We start from the raw sequence: 14,941 nt of genomic DNA, 5'->3' as shown, positions 1-14,941 counted from the left end.
TCTCTATCTTCTCTTTGACTCCACTACTTCTGCTAGATCTCTGTAAATATTCAGCCAGAGTTGTTGTCTATTAATGAAGAAATCACCAGAGTCATTTTAATATTGGTTCTTACAGTCGTAGTTAGGACTCTTCTGTTGCATCGCAACATGTTTCCCACGGAGGAGACCAGGATTTTTCTACTTCCTCCTTCCTTCGTTCAACGTTTACGTGAGTTTAAGCTATTGGCATTGTACATGACAATGCCTTTTATTAATGTTTTTAAAACAAAAAACAAAAATAGAAGGCATTTGCAATGTCAATAGCTCAAACTCGCATAAATGTGAGACCTATTGCATTGCAAATGCTTGTAAGATTAGTGAGTAGAAACGCTCCCTTTCGGCCCGCACAGCAAGTTAATTAAATGAATAAACGCAGCCGCTAAAGTGAAACCGGGCCGCGTTGCAAAAAGAAAAGTGCTTACCCACTTATGAAGGAGAACGTGTAACGCCAAAAGTAAAAGTTCCAATCCTCATGGGAGGTAACAAATGGCGACAGGGCGGTAACTAGGAGGAACTAACAGGCCTCATCCATCGGAAACTAGCATTTTCCAAGGACATTGACACCAGCCAATTAAAGGACTAGGCTTCCACAGCATACTCAACTACTGCATGCCTCGCAGAGCAAGCAGTGCATGCTCTGCCGCTAGGCTCGACCTAAAATGAACTTTTTAGTATTTTAAAATCTGATTTGCGTGCATCTGGATATGTGTTGGTAAAATATCAGGCTCTTGGAGCTATCAGAAAGACCGCTGTGATAACTCAATGCAAGAATTAATAAATATTTTTTTCTGCTGAGTCTTTGCAGACTTTGTTCAGTCACAGAGATATCTTGGCCGGCCACTTGGTTGGCAAAGCGGTCAGGTAGAAATGAGTAAGATACACCTGGTTACTACTGGTGCGGAGATGACCCGACTATGCAGAACCTCCTCTACATCTGATTCTTAAGATAGAGTAAGATCCTCTTGGATCTTCTTAAACAAGGAAATATTTATCTGTGTTCGTTCTCGCTAGTCATGCTTCTTCAGCCGAGGAAACATTACACGTTAGACATATGCTGTGGTGTGCGTTTCTCTGTAAATACAATTGTGTTTAATATACTCTATTTCCAAAATGTTAATCTATTTTAATGGAGCAGAGCTGGGCACATCTTCACCCTAGAGGGGTTGTTTTACTCTATTCGGTGTTGCTATGCCACAAACTCTTCAGAGAGAATCTGAGTGTATATGTATTATTCTACAGGCATGTACCAACCAAAAAAGGGAGCCAAGTAGGACAAGGTGTCCTTTGAAATATATATTGTTCTAGCATTTAGACTGACCGATGTGGCTTTTCGAGCCTGGGCAAAGCATGCACCCCATATTTTTCATTGGGTTATGTCATTGTCCACTCCAAACTGTGGTTGTTCATTTGCCCAATAGGCTCAGTACGCCCTCCTTAGTACCGCCTTGTCTCATTTTGTAGCCTTCCATGGCGACACCCCCTGTTATAAGTGTTGTTACTCGTTAAGCTTTAATTACAGCCTCTGGGTACTATTTTCTTAAATAGCTTTGTCCTGCCTGCTTTTGCAGACAGGACACACTCTCTCCTAACGCTTTAAAAACTTTTTTTATAGCACAGCTGTCAAATGCATTTGCGATTCAATAGGTCTCGCATTTGCGATAGTTTAAGCTATTGGCATTGTAAATGACAATGCCTTTTATTTATCTGTTTTAAATACAACACATAAAAAAAAGGCATTGTCCTTTACAATGCAATAGCTCAGACTCTCGTAAATGCGAGACCTATTGCAGTACAAATGCTTGTACTTGTATTGCATGTGCAAAAAATAGACACCTGTGAAAAGAAACGCTCTTGTTGTTCACGTTTCAGAGACCAGAGGTTTGTGTTTCCGAAATAAATGTCAGAGGCATCTTGATTTCAGAAATCAGCCAACGGTAGAAAGCTTGGATATTGATTGATGATAAATTGAGTTGCTATCGTGATTATCTGTTTAAACCACACAGCTCCACTAGTGCAGCCAATGCTCTCCGCTGATCTGACATAAATACTGATATATTCACAGACACCTATTTTGAAGGTGCATAAGATAAAACTTGCACCAGTCTTTGCCCACGGTGCCAGAGTCCGGCTCCCGTTGGATAATAGATCACCTTTTCGATCGTTGGAGGCTGCTACTGATGTTGGTTTCACATCTCTTATTCGTGTCCAGTGAAAGCCCTTCGATCCGAATTTAATTATCACTTCATGGGGTCTATCGTTGATTCACGTTCTGATGGGTTTTCTTAAAGCAAACCTGGTATGTGTGCAGAACTTGGTAAACTGATAAAACAAAAACTCGATGGATTATCTTTCCTTCGTCACTCGGTTCAAAAAGGTGCTTTGTGATCACTATTAATCACAAAAGATTGTTTTTGATAGTCTGCTTCATGTAAATGCCTCTGTAGAACTGAAGTCCTTGTGTACTTTATTTGCCTCTGTGCGATTCAGGGGGAATGTGGTCTTACTTTAAAATACCCTTCCAAAATGGCACTTGTGATACTTCCAACTCCGCCTGATCGCCTGAAGGTGCTTGAACACACAAGTACCTGGAATGGATTACCCTGAGCTGATGATGGGTAGATGCAGCCCCTCTGACCCATGTTGACTCACAAACCCACTTTTCCATCAAAGGCATGTATTTTAAGCAGTGTCTTGCTCCGGGTTGGGTGTTTATTGAGTTGGCTATATGATGGCAGACCTTATTTTGGCAGTCAAAATACTGCTGGACTTAGTTGACAGAGGAATTACTAAAACTATTTGTGATTTTTGTGACTGTTTAGAACGAGTAACTCCATTTGACTCGTAATAACTAATACATACTAGTTCTGTTTAATTTTCCAAGGTGGTGGATGGAAGAGGCTGTCTACGTGTGATATTTCCAGCCATGATGGCAGACCGACCTCCTCCATTAGAAGCAACATCGATGTTGAATGACGGTCCACTTCTACCACACTTGGTAAATGGGGACAACATACAGCAGGTGAGCACTTGCCAGCCGGTCCATTGTAAGCCGAGTCCAAGGTGGATCACTAAGTAATGCTGCTCATGTTTCCCTTTCAATCAAGGTGCCATAGTATGTCCAGAAGAGAGCTGCAGCTCCTTCAATCCCACAACCTCTCTCTAAGAAACACAAGTACACATAATGAGATTTTGGAGAGACATGGTTTCAATTCACCTGCATCTTTTGCTATCAATCCGATTTCTCTCACTTAGGTATATTCTCTCCACCAGAAAAGAGTACATTTTCTTCATGGAAGAGCAGGTAGTACCAGCTTGAGTTGCAGGTGCAGGGATGATCAGCACGCGGCTGAAATGGTTTCAATTTCTAATAACTTGTGAAAGTTACCAAGAGCTCCTTGACTAAATGTTTGTAACTATGGAGAAACAGCTATAGAATTATTGACTGCACATAACGATTCAAATTCTAAAAAGTGTTTTTCCTTAGTGAGGGATTCACTTTTCATTGCTTTCAAAATAGGCTAGTTGCATAGTATCGGATGTAGGGGTGCGAAGGGTGCTGCAGCACCCCAAAATAACACGCTGGAGTTCAAGAGGCGCATAAGCAATAAACAGGCCTTTACATCTTTTTTTATCATGTCACATTTGTTAAGCGTTCAAAGACCGAGATCAAATGCCAGGCTACGTCTTCTGACAGATTGCAGCTTATTCTTCCCAAATGGAGACTTGTGTTTTACATTTCTTTATCTGACTCAAAAGGGAGAGAGTTTTGTAAAGTGAACTATGTGACCGTCTTGTATGGTACAGGGAGTGTGAAAGGAAAGGCTCTATGTAGGATGTCAATTTTATTCTGACACAACAACATATAAATACCTGTAAATGAACTGAACAAATATTTTCAAAAATAATAGCCTTTAGGAAAGCAAATATGAGGCACCTTGCAGGAAAGTGCCCCTTTTTGGCATGGTCACCCCCTCTTTTTGCCTGCTCATTCATGTGAATTCGAATGATAGTGCACTGGGTTCCTGCTAGCCAGGTCTCCTGTGCCAGATCTTTCCCCCAAAAACGGTATAGTTGTTCCCCCAATTGGCAATACCTTTAGCACCCTCTATAAGTCCCTAGTAAATGGTACCCCTGGTACCTAGGGCCTTAGGTACTAAAGAAGGTACCCAAGAGCTGCAGCACAAATTGTGCCAACCTAAGGAACCTCTCACCAAATTCTTGCAAGACTGCCATTGTAGGCTGTGTGTTTTGATGCAGACAAAAGTGAAAATGCGACATGACACACATCCCTGTGTGCCATGGCACTTTACACTGCATGTTATATTTGTAAGCCTTACAGCCCTAAGGCAGGGTTGTATTACATTTGTTTTCATATCTGCATGAGCATCTATATCCCTGTGCTGGTCAGTTAGTTCCATTACTATCAGTACAAGTTGACAGAGAAGCCCTTTTAAAACATGTGCTGGACACTGGTGAAAAAAAGTTTCCTAGCTACGTGAGGGCTTGAATGAAAATAGGGATGTTTGGTATCAAACTTCTCGTATTCAGAAACCCACCATGATTATAGTAGTGGATTTGTAAACACATGCACACAGAGGGCACCTTAGAGTTTCCCTCTGAAAACCTACTAGCCTCTGGTGCGTCGGCTGATTGGTTTTTGCCAGTCTCCAACCCGAGACAAGTTTCTGACTTCCCGGGTAAGGGCCTTTGCACCCAGGAGGACAGAAACAAAGCCTGGTTGGGAACAGATTGATCACACTCCCTCCCACATGATGACCTGCTGATTAGCATTCCCAGGCCGGGGAGCTTCATAGAAGCCACCACCTTTGAAATTTGAATCTGACTCCCCTCACAGGAGAGTAAGCAAACCCACTTTGTCCAGAGCCCTGTGGCACCTGGACAGGTGAGAAAATTAGCTAATCAGGTAGGTGTGCCCAACCCCACACTAGTACCACCCATAAGGGGGGCTAACTGTGTTTGACACAACTTTTCAGAGTTGGCTGTCTTTGTGATGGCAAACTTAGGAACTCTGGGACAGGGTTATTCCCACTTCTCACAAGAAGTGGTCATATAGGGCACGTGGTGACCCCAGGGGTAGATGGCCCATTGGCTACTACCGTACACTCCCCTACCGCCACTAAATTTACTATTTAGGGGAGCCCCTGGCATCAGAAAATCCGATCCTGCTGATCTGAAAGACGACAACAGTGAAGAGTCGCACAGAGTGAGAACTGAAGACCCAGCAACTGATTTAGCGATAACCCTGACGGTCTGCCTGCTGACATTGCACCAAAAGATGACTTGTCAGGCACCTGCTGTGTCCCCAAAGCCCGGGAGACCTGCCAGCACTTCACTCAGGAACCAAAAACTCCTGTTAAACAGCAGGGGAAACATCCTAAACAACGAATTTGGAACAACGACTTACGTTAACAACGAAGTCAGTACCCCGAGGAATCTCTAACAACGAAGTCCTAAATCACGACTTTCAAGAATAACGAAGATGTATTGCAACGAGGAATACGCCACTTTCACTCCTCACCTTTAATAGGATTCGACAGTGTTGGAGTGTTAATTCACACATCTCCGCCACCTCATCACTCTGAAATTCACAGCAGTGCAACTCTAAAGGCATGTCAGTTACTCTATAACACTGCCACAATGATTTGCATGTCACTTTAAAAAAAAAAAAAAACACTCCTCATTGTCAACAAAACGGCATTGCTGAAATCAGGATGTCGGGCCACAGACTCTGATTAGGAAGTGTTGCCTCCTGACGGCGGACTGTGGGGAAGCAGTTTGCTCTCTTCATGCTCTCGTCGTGGGAACAGCGTCTTTAGGAATGCCCTGTCATTGTAAGGTGCATTTCAAATTCATATTAAAAGTTTGCTATGCCGCAATTTTAGTGAACTATATTTACTTAAAAATAAACATTAAAAAAGTAATTATTATTACATTATTATTATCAGGAATAAAAGGTGAAAAACATGATTATTTAAAAGTAAATCGTGCGAAATCTGGTAAAGAGAAATGTAAAGAATGTTCGTGCTTCAGGAAGTCGTTGTTTAAAAAGTAGTGGTTTAAGAATGCTCGTTGTTTAGCATTCGTGGTTAAGGCAGTCGTGGTTTAGGCAGTAGTTGTTTAAACATACAATCAAACAGCAGACCTGCTTCCCTGCATCCTGCAGGCACTCCAAGAGACCTGAGAGGACTTCAAGACCACGAAAATCCAACCCCTAAGGTTAGTATTGCACATGTTGCTCCAAGCTGAGTGGAAGTGGGCCAACAGTGCTAGCTTGGTCACTCAGCCCTCCATAGACCAAGTCCACTGTGATTTTGCCTCTCGTGGACTTACTGACATCCCCTACAGCCTCTGTTCCTAGGCCCTCTCTACCTCGACCTCTCCCGGTAAGGAAAACCCGATGCCTAAAGACACCTCTACGCCCGTCTCCCCTGTCCCGTGGAGAAGATGACCAAAGGTGTCCATACTTTCCCGAGCATTGTGAGGCCTGAGCCGCCCTGTTGGTTCTCCCAGTCAAAGCTTGCAGCAGCTGTACGCGTAGACTGATCCCAGTAGAGTTACATTGGGCACCCAATGCTGTTTTGCAACCCTACCCCCAGCCGCTCTAAGTGCCACTGGTGGTGTTCTGCTGGTGCTGCTGTGGACCTTGCTGAAAACTCACCTTAACTCCATGAGACTGGTACCATAAGTCGCTGTACTGTACCTGAATGTCGCACTTGCTTTTCCTCCCATAGAATAATATTGCAGCTTCTGAAAATGGCACTGTTGACTTTTTAAATACCAAACTATATCTTTTGAAAAGCATACTTACCTGAACAAATTGCTTCTGGTGCCCAAGTATTTATAAAGATAAGTTATTTTTCTAAATTCGTGTGGCTCTCCTTATTGAGTTGTGTGCATAATTTATTGACTATTGTGTGTATTTACAGATGTTGTACACTCCTCTCAGATAAACCTAAGGCTGCTGAACCACACTAGCCCCTAGAAAAGCACCTTGGGTTTGCTAGAGCATACCCATGTACACTCAAAAGGGAACCCCTGGTCCTTTTACATGATATATATCATTTTGCTGTATCATATAAAGAGTTAGCTTCCTACATACCTTTTTTGGTAATTCTGAATTGTGATGGAAACAAAGATTTTAATAGGCTGAAAACAAACCAAGACACTTTTCATGGTTGTATACAAATGATAAATATTTGCTGACATGCTCTTTCCACTTATTGTTTGTGCACTATATAGTTTTATCAGTAAAACTGCGTGTCCTTTCATATTTAAAGGCCCCTTTAATGGAATTATTCAGTCTGTCAATGAAAGTGTGCTACTACTCCATGCTTTAGTGATATATTTGGGCCTTCTACCGCCCAGCCCGCTCACTGCGGTCTGAATCTCTTTTTACTGCCGTGGTTCCGCGAGTGAGGAAGGCCCGCACTGGGGGCCGTTCTTTCAGCTTCAAGGCGCCCCAGTTATGGAATTCTCTACCACTGGCGCTACGCAGCACCTCTAATCTGTTTCAGTTTAGGAAGAGCCTGAAGACTTGGCTTTTTAATTTCTAGTTTCTCTTTGGTGGGTCTTTCTCTCTTTCTTTTATCTGTTTTTCTTGTTATGTTATTACACACTGAGCCGCCCGTGGAAAGCGCCGGGACACTCTTTTAGAGTAGCCGTGCGCTATATAAACTTATTTTAACATAACATAACATAACATAACATTTGTGACAGTGTGATCCAAAATGCACTATGAGCTACATACACAGGTACCACTCACCCGCTGAATGGACGTGGCTCATTTGCAGCATAGTTTCCTTGTGTGACACTTGGATTTTTCACAATCCCTATGACTTCCGTGATGTAACGTTGATAGAAGCACCCCCACTCTAAAAATTGTACCAGCACCACTGGTTAGTTGTTGTTTTGGTTTTATGCCGATCAGTGATCCACAGGGGACATCAGTCTTTTAGGTTTTGCAAGGTCAACGAGAACCAGGACCATGTGGTAGAACCTATGACACACCATCCTCTGTTATGATCTGATATATGTGTTCTTGTGACCGGTTGAGTGGGAAAATCCTTAAATTTCACAATACCCTAAGTATGATCGGAACTGAGAATAATTTATATCTGCTGTGTCTAAATACATTGTGACTTAGGAACTTAGTGTTAAAGCATTTATTGTAAAGCTGTAGATGTGAGACTGAGAATGCTACTTTCTAACTAAGCAGGTTCATTCTTGTGTGCACACAAACGTTCACATGCCTGTTTGCATCTTTGCTCCCACCTTCTGCTATAAGGAATAATGTATGAAATCCAATTTGGTGCACCTAAAAGGGTCTACTGAACTCTTTCTTTTAGAACTGGTCCCACAAGCCTACTTCCTGAACTCATTTTAGGTCTTTACATGTATATTCAGCAGTTATTTTTTCCATGTGTATATTTTTTTTATTCCAAGCACATGATCACCACGTTAGGAAGCATGTTTTCTTTGTTATTTTTATTTGGATGTAAGACATTACAACGCATGCTTTTACATCGCATGCTTTTACAACGCGGGTTTTACAACGCATACCATTACAACGCATAGTGCTTTGGGGCGCTGGATAGTGAATAGTTTAATTTACTATTCCAACTCCAGTCCCCGTGGATAGTAGGGAAGGTGTTGGACAGTAATTTAAACCTATTCCCTATCCTAGAGCGCCCCCCCAGCGCAATGCGTTGTAATGGTTTGCGTTGTAAAAGTTGCGTCGTAAAGGCACTGCGTTGTAAAAGTTGCGTTGTAAGTGATGTTTCCCTTTTTATTTTTGTGCTCTATGCTTGCAAAAAAAGAAATTGCACCAGCTAATATTTGTTTCACTTTATAACTTTGTAGACTAGGGACAATATGAAGCTAGTTTCAGTTAAAAGGCTATAATTATTAAATGTACATTCAGAAAAGTCATTATTTTTTTTCTTTAGAAACAAAGTCAGGGTTCACGTGTATGAATACATTATCAGTCTCTGAGAAAAAGAAATTGGGAACCATGCATTGTGCCTAATTCTTACTTGGTAAAACATAAAGATGTAATCTTTTCAGGCAGGCATATGCCATATCTTATTAAATCATCATTATTGCATCTCCTTTTTCATAGGTTATACTAGTTCAAGTAAACCCCGGTGAAACGTTTACAATCCGAACAGAAGATGGCCACATCCAGTGCATACAAGGTAAAAACCTAAATGATATTTATTAGTTTAGTTGGGGGAGGGGTTTACCAAAAACCTAACAACATCTATCTCTTTACAGAAGTATAAAAATGGACCCATATTTTCTCGAATTTTGCCACTGTCCTTGATGGTGGCTGGCAACTTTTTAATTGATTTGATATTACTGATTTATGTTCAAAACTTTTTTATCATACCACGGCCTCATCACATATGGCACCATGTCTGGTTGATGGCAGCCTCTCCTGTAATCTTCACTATCTGTAAACATAACTTTCAATTGTAGCATTGTGAGATATCATTGAAAACATAGCTTGGGTGTTTTTTTATCTCGGTAACTTATAGATGATTTGGGTACTATAGACCACAAGTTTTAATTATGCTCTGGAACCATTCAGAAGCATCATTTATTCCAGTTAAACAGCAAATGGTCAAGACAAAGCTGCAATAAAGATCAGATGTCTGGAACTTTGTAAACTAGACATGCATATGATGACACTTATTTTTATTCTTATCCTTACAGTTATTGTTATAGAAATTATTATTTTCAAATAGATTGACTTGTAGGTTAATGACCTGGACTGTTATTGTATTGGGTCATGCTCTAATAAATGTAATTCTATCTCTGCAGAATGATTCTCCCTTTGATAAGAAAATAGAGATATCATCATTATATGCTTAGAGATGTGAATGAAGTAGGCAAACTGGAAAACCTAGATTCAGTTGAAGACATTACTATTTTATTTTGCAGAGTTTTCTATAGCGCAAACTTGACCCGAATCCGAATCGGGTGTCAGAGCGCTTTACATAGTACCAGTTACGTTACATGAGGACACACATTCATTTTTGTTAGGCACGGGGAGATTAAGTGGTTTGCCCAGAATCACAGGACGTTTTTAGCGCCATTACCGAGACTCGAGCTCAGTTCCTCAAGTCGAGCGCCCTAGCCGTTAGGCCAACTCCTCTATTGTTTATGAACCAGTGGTGATCATAGTAGTGAAAAATAATAGGAATAGTTCTGTCCAACAAGAGATAGAATGTAGAGGAACTAACATTCTAAATTAAATGGTTAGTTCATATTATAATCATGAACAGAGTTCATGTGTATCATAGCTGAACCAGGAAGCTATAGAAGCATACAATGTTAGAACAGAGTCTGTATTTAAGTATACAAATGGAAGTAATGGGAATTGAGGAAAGGATGTGATGAACATTTCTGTTCCAGGTTTTAAATATAGTGGCGTGATGAGGATCTCGATAATCTAAAAGATGAGTAAGGCAAAGTACACACTTGAGATTCTTGTTCAAACATAATTGTTCTGCATTTATTTGCAACTTTGATTTAGAGACGCAAATGAACCTAAAGAGTCTAGAGATTCTTGTTCAAACATGATTGTTCTGCATTTATTTGCAACTTAGATTTAGAGACGCAAATGAGCCTAAAAAGTCTGGAAATATAAAAAGTCATAGGGATTTATTTACATATTAGTTCTGTGAAACCTGAAAAAGTGAACTTCATAAAATACTAGCCACACATTTAACAGAAATATAGAAACCCTCCAATATATAAATTATAGGGACACCTCAACTATTGTTGTACAATCAAACCAGGCAAAGATCAAGTGGAATGCATAACAATGTAAACTATAAAATTCCGAAGAAAATTGGTTTACTAATCTTGGACAGGTTAGGCTATGTTCCTTTTGTGATATTTGTTTTGAGTACATTCTGCTTGTTATGGGGCGTTTATTTTGTGTTTGGTTACCTGTTCAGTATATTGTGTTAGACTTGAGGACTAATGTAGGGCTGTATCGCTGTGTATGACCTTTATTATTCAATTTTGGCAATAGACTGAGTTGTTTTAAAATTTTTAGTGACCGTAATTCACTTGGGGTGTAGATTTGCAAGGTGATTGCTGCTGAAGCTTTATTGTGTAAGTGGAGGTGGGCTTAGTGTCTTCGTCTGCGTGCTTGATCGTGTCTCTCAGTGATGCTCGAAGGTGAGGAGACTTGTATTAGTCTGTTTGGAATGAAAAACTGAGAACAGCAATTGCGTGAGCTCATGGTGGGGGGAGTTAACATTTTTCATTGGACTTTTTACAAAGATTACTTTGCACCTCTCGTCATAGCTGCTTCGTTCTCATACCACTTATCGGTTATTGCAGAGTACTCTAGCAACCACTATCCAGTTACACCTAAATATTTTTGACAATCATTTTATTTACAGATTTCCTAATATTTCTGAGTTGTTACTGTATTTTTTATAGGGCCTGCACATGTGCCCATGATGTCACCAAATGGGTCTATGCCTCCAATATTTGTGCCTCCCGGATATGTGTCTCAGGTATATATTTGAGTTTTGTGGTGTTCTAAATTGTAGTGTGATGCATTTTAAATTGTGTTTACTGTGATAGTAAAAAAGCACATACACACCCAAATTTAAACCAAGAAAATCACACGCTGAACAGGTTACAGGTACCCTTCCTACATGTCCCAGATATGATGATCGGCAACAGACCTTTTCCTGAGAAGTTGGTACACCGTCTTGCCACAGGGCACAAGCAAAATCCCTGTTCACCTGGCTATAAACAAGATGCCATACACATAAGGTGTGTCCTTGTATCTGAGTACTGCTTTGATGTTGACAACATTTGCAGTAGTGGGAGAGCCTCCAGTGAGCTTGAATGGTTGTCAAGCCGGGTGGGTGAGGGGCAGGGGGGTACACAAAGACCATCTAAAGTGATATAAGGCATGACTACTTACATATATAAAATGGGTGCCGAGGACTTACACCCCAGTGTTAGCTTTGCAGTTCTCTGCATGCATAAAATTACAGAAAGGTATCTTGTGCTTGACCTTTGACTACGTTTCTGTGCTTAGCATTATACAATTTACGTGGTCGCTGAGTGCCTTTTCTCATCCTTTGCAATAAAATGCATTTCATTTTTTACCAGGATATGCTTGTGGTGATGAATTTTGTCTCATCATTTCTTAGGTGTCTTGAGACTGGGTTGATCATAAGAATTTGCATGGCATGGGGTTGTAGCAACAGGCAAAAAATAAATACTTCGAATTGAAAAAATATTGTTCCCCCCCCCCCCCCCCCCCCACCCCCCCACCTACTGCAGCAAGGCTTGCAACATCATTTTCCCCTTTACTTTTGTTTTTTTGCAACATAATTATAAACTCCCTCTTTTTCTAAAGCACCTTTGCATCGTACACTTATTATTATTACTACTACTAGTACTATAGTAGAAGGCAAACTAATTACTTTTAAAATGTTTTAATCACAGGTGGTGGAAGAAAATGGGGTACGCAAAGTTTTGGTCCTACCACATTCAAACGAATTTCACCCCTCTGTGCATCCTGCGCCACCTCATGTGGCCCATTACATGCATCCTGCTCTTCTTTCCCATCCACCTCATCCAGTGTACTCTCCAGGGGCAGGAGAAATCCCACCACAGTTCATTCACCAGCATCAACCACCACACATTTACCAGGAACAAGGTATGCGATTTGTGTTTTTGAACATTTTATTTCATTAAAACTGTATATGTAAAAAAAGCAATCTTTAAAAACAAACAATAGCATAGTGCAAATAATAATTGATCACTTCTTAAAATTTTTCTTTTGGTCGTTATAAGATATTACTATGTACTCATCCCATAGTAATATTCCAGGAAGTTTACTTTATTTGTCATATATTAGGTCTTATTTTGTATTATATTTCACCCATACAACCTGTGGGCATACAAGATAGCTACTTGTGAGGTTTATATGCCAGGTTGATGCTTTTTGCTGTCCATGAACATTAATTGTTCTGTGCGAACTCTGATATTGCACCACCAGTACTTTCATTCATAGCTTCGTTGTTTGTGTAATTTGACAAAGAAGATCCCACATTATCACCAAATTTAAAATCGTATTCTGGTTATGTTGTCTCGAATTAATATGCAGATCATACCAGATGGAAACACTTAATTCACAGATTTCACTCCCTTTCACTCTTGCCTGCTAAATAGGCTGTCCTTCCTTTAGATCAAGTCCTTTCCAGTCGGTTATGCAACATCCCTCTGGTTCACTCTGGACTTCAGTTGATACCCCTCACCAATGATACCTGCCCTGTACCAACTAAGGGCCCCATGCATCAAACAAACAAGCATTTGCAATGCAATAGGTCTCGCATTATTTAAGTTTGAGCAATAGTACTGTAAATGGCAATGTTTTTATTTTTATTTATGCGCCATTTTAATTTTCTTTGCATAAAAAAGTACATATAAAATATGTGTTGTAGAAAAGTCATTTATGCAGTATTTACATTTTCTTTGCATAAAAAAGTACATATACAATATTTCTTGTAGAAAAGTTAAACATTTTAATGATGTGCCTAAATAATTTTTATATGTACATTCTATTTGCAAACGGATGGGGTGGGGGTGGGGGGGTCTGAAAACTGAAGGAGGTTCAAGTCTGGCAACCACGCTCAACACCCAGTGATTCCCAAAGTTATACCTTACTGATAATTCAAGTAAACAAAGACAGAAAGGTCAAGTTAAAAATCAATACAGACTTTTTCAGCTATAAATTCAATTTAATCGTAATGTCTTTGTAGACTCTTTAAAATATGAGCAGAGGGCCGGTATTTTTTATTTGAGAATAGTAGCAACAACTCTGCCAGCTAGCGAGAGCAGGGGAGACAGGTTGCAAACAGAGAAAACAAACACACTTGGGTTCTCGATTCACTGTTATCTTTTCATACTAGCGCCTATCGTTATAAGGAGTAGTAAAAGCTATATAAATAAAATTACAATAGTTAGCATAAAAGACGGAAAGGGCCAGAGGTACTTCACTACTAGGCAAGCTAACGTATTTAGTAATGTTAGCATTTCACATATAACACAACTCGAGTACATTTTACGCCGGTGGGGGCTTGAATCTGCCGAGATGCTGTTGCGCATGCGCAAGGCCATACCCAACATGGCTGTTGTGTAAAGGGATTAAACTTCCTATCTCGCAAGGGCGACTACTTCCGGTCGGAGCACTTTCAACGTAACACCCAGTTCCGTTGTTGAGATTCTCACGTGTCGCACAGAGCCAGGGTTAGAGAAGTGGCAGGAGGTGAAGAGAGCGGAAACTGTGGTTGCAGGATGCCGCGGCTCGCAGATCTGGATCTGATCGGAACCATTGGAGAGGAGGAAGATGTGCCCGAGGAGCCCGAGTCCGATTCTGGTGGAGAGGAGGTGAGGAGGGTGGAATAGGGTGGCACGGGCTGAAAGAGAAGCATTTGAAGTACAGAAGCGTAGCATGGCAACTCGTCCTATGTTGTGAGTTTTATTTCTAGGTAATCCTGATTAAAAGCCACCAGCGACCAGCGTGTAGGTGCGGCGGCGGCGACGGGGGGTGTGCCTGTGTATGCGTGTGTATGTGCGCATGCGTGAGTGCTGTGTATGCGTATGGCTGTGATGTGCGCATGCGTGAATGTTGGTGCGCGTGCAAGCAGCTGAATCCAGCCGGGGAGAAGCGCGTGACAGTTTTTTGTCCGTCATTCCCCCGTGTCAGCTCGCTATAAGTCTCCAGCCTGGACGCATCCTTCGGATGCGAATTTCCAGGCGAGACCTAAAAAGGATGGTATTGAGTGTGCCAAAATGTCGTTTTCAGTAATTCAGTTAATTCAAGCATTTTCATTCATCC

General features: G+C 41.0%; 1 protein-coding gene across 1 annotated transcript in view; it reads left to right on the top strand.

The window, feature by feature from the left end:
- LOC147718758 (fibronectin type-III domain-containing protein 3a-like) overlaps positions 1-14,941 on the top strand; it is a 417,154-nt gene that overhangs the window by 111,090 nt on the left and 291,123 nt on the right. The window contains exons 3-6 of the mRNA XM_086918744.1: positions 2,921-3,058; positions 9,179-9,254; positions 11,518-11,594; positions 12,544-12,757. Coding sequence (XP_086774870.1) covers positions 2,963-3,058; positions 9,179-9,254; positions 11,518-11,594; positions 12,544-12,757 — 463 coding nt within the window. The 5' untranslated portion in view covers positions 2,921-2,962. The remainder of the gene's footprint in view (positions 1-2,920; positions 3,059-9,178; positions 9,255-11,517; positions 11,595-12,543; positions 12,758-14,941) is intronic.

Source organism: Lissotriton vulgaris, chromosome 4_1, assembly GCF_964263255.1.
Source record: "Lissotriton vulgaris chromosome 4_1, aLisVul1.2, whole genome shotgun sequence".
In the NCBI taxonomy this organism is placed as follows: domain Eukaryota; kingdom Metazoa; phylum Chordata; class Amphibia; order Caudata; family Salamandridae; genus Lissotriton; species Lissotriton vulgaris.
This window is presented reverse-complemented; position numbering and strand designations above follow the sequence as displayed.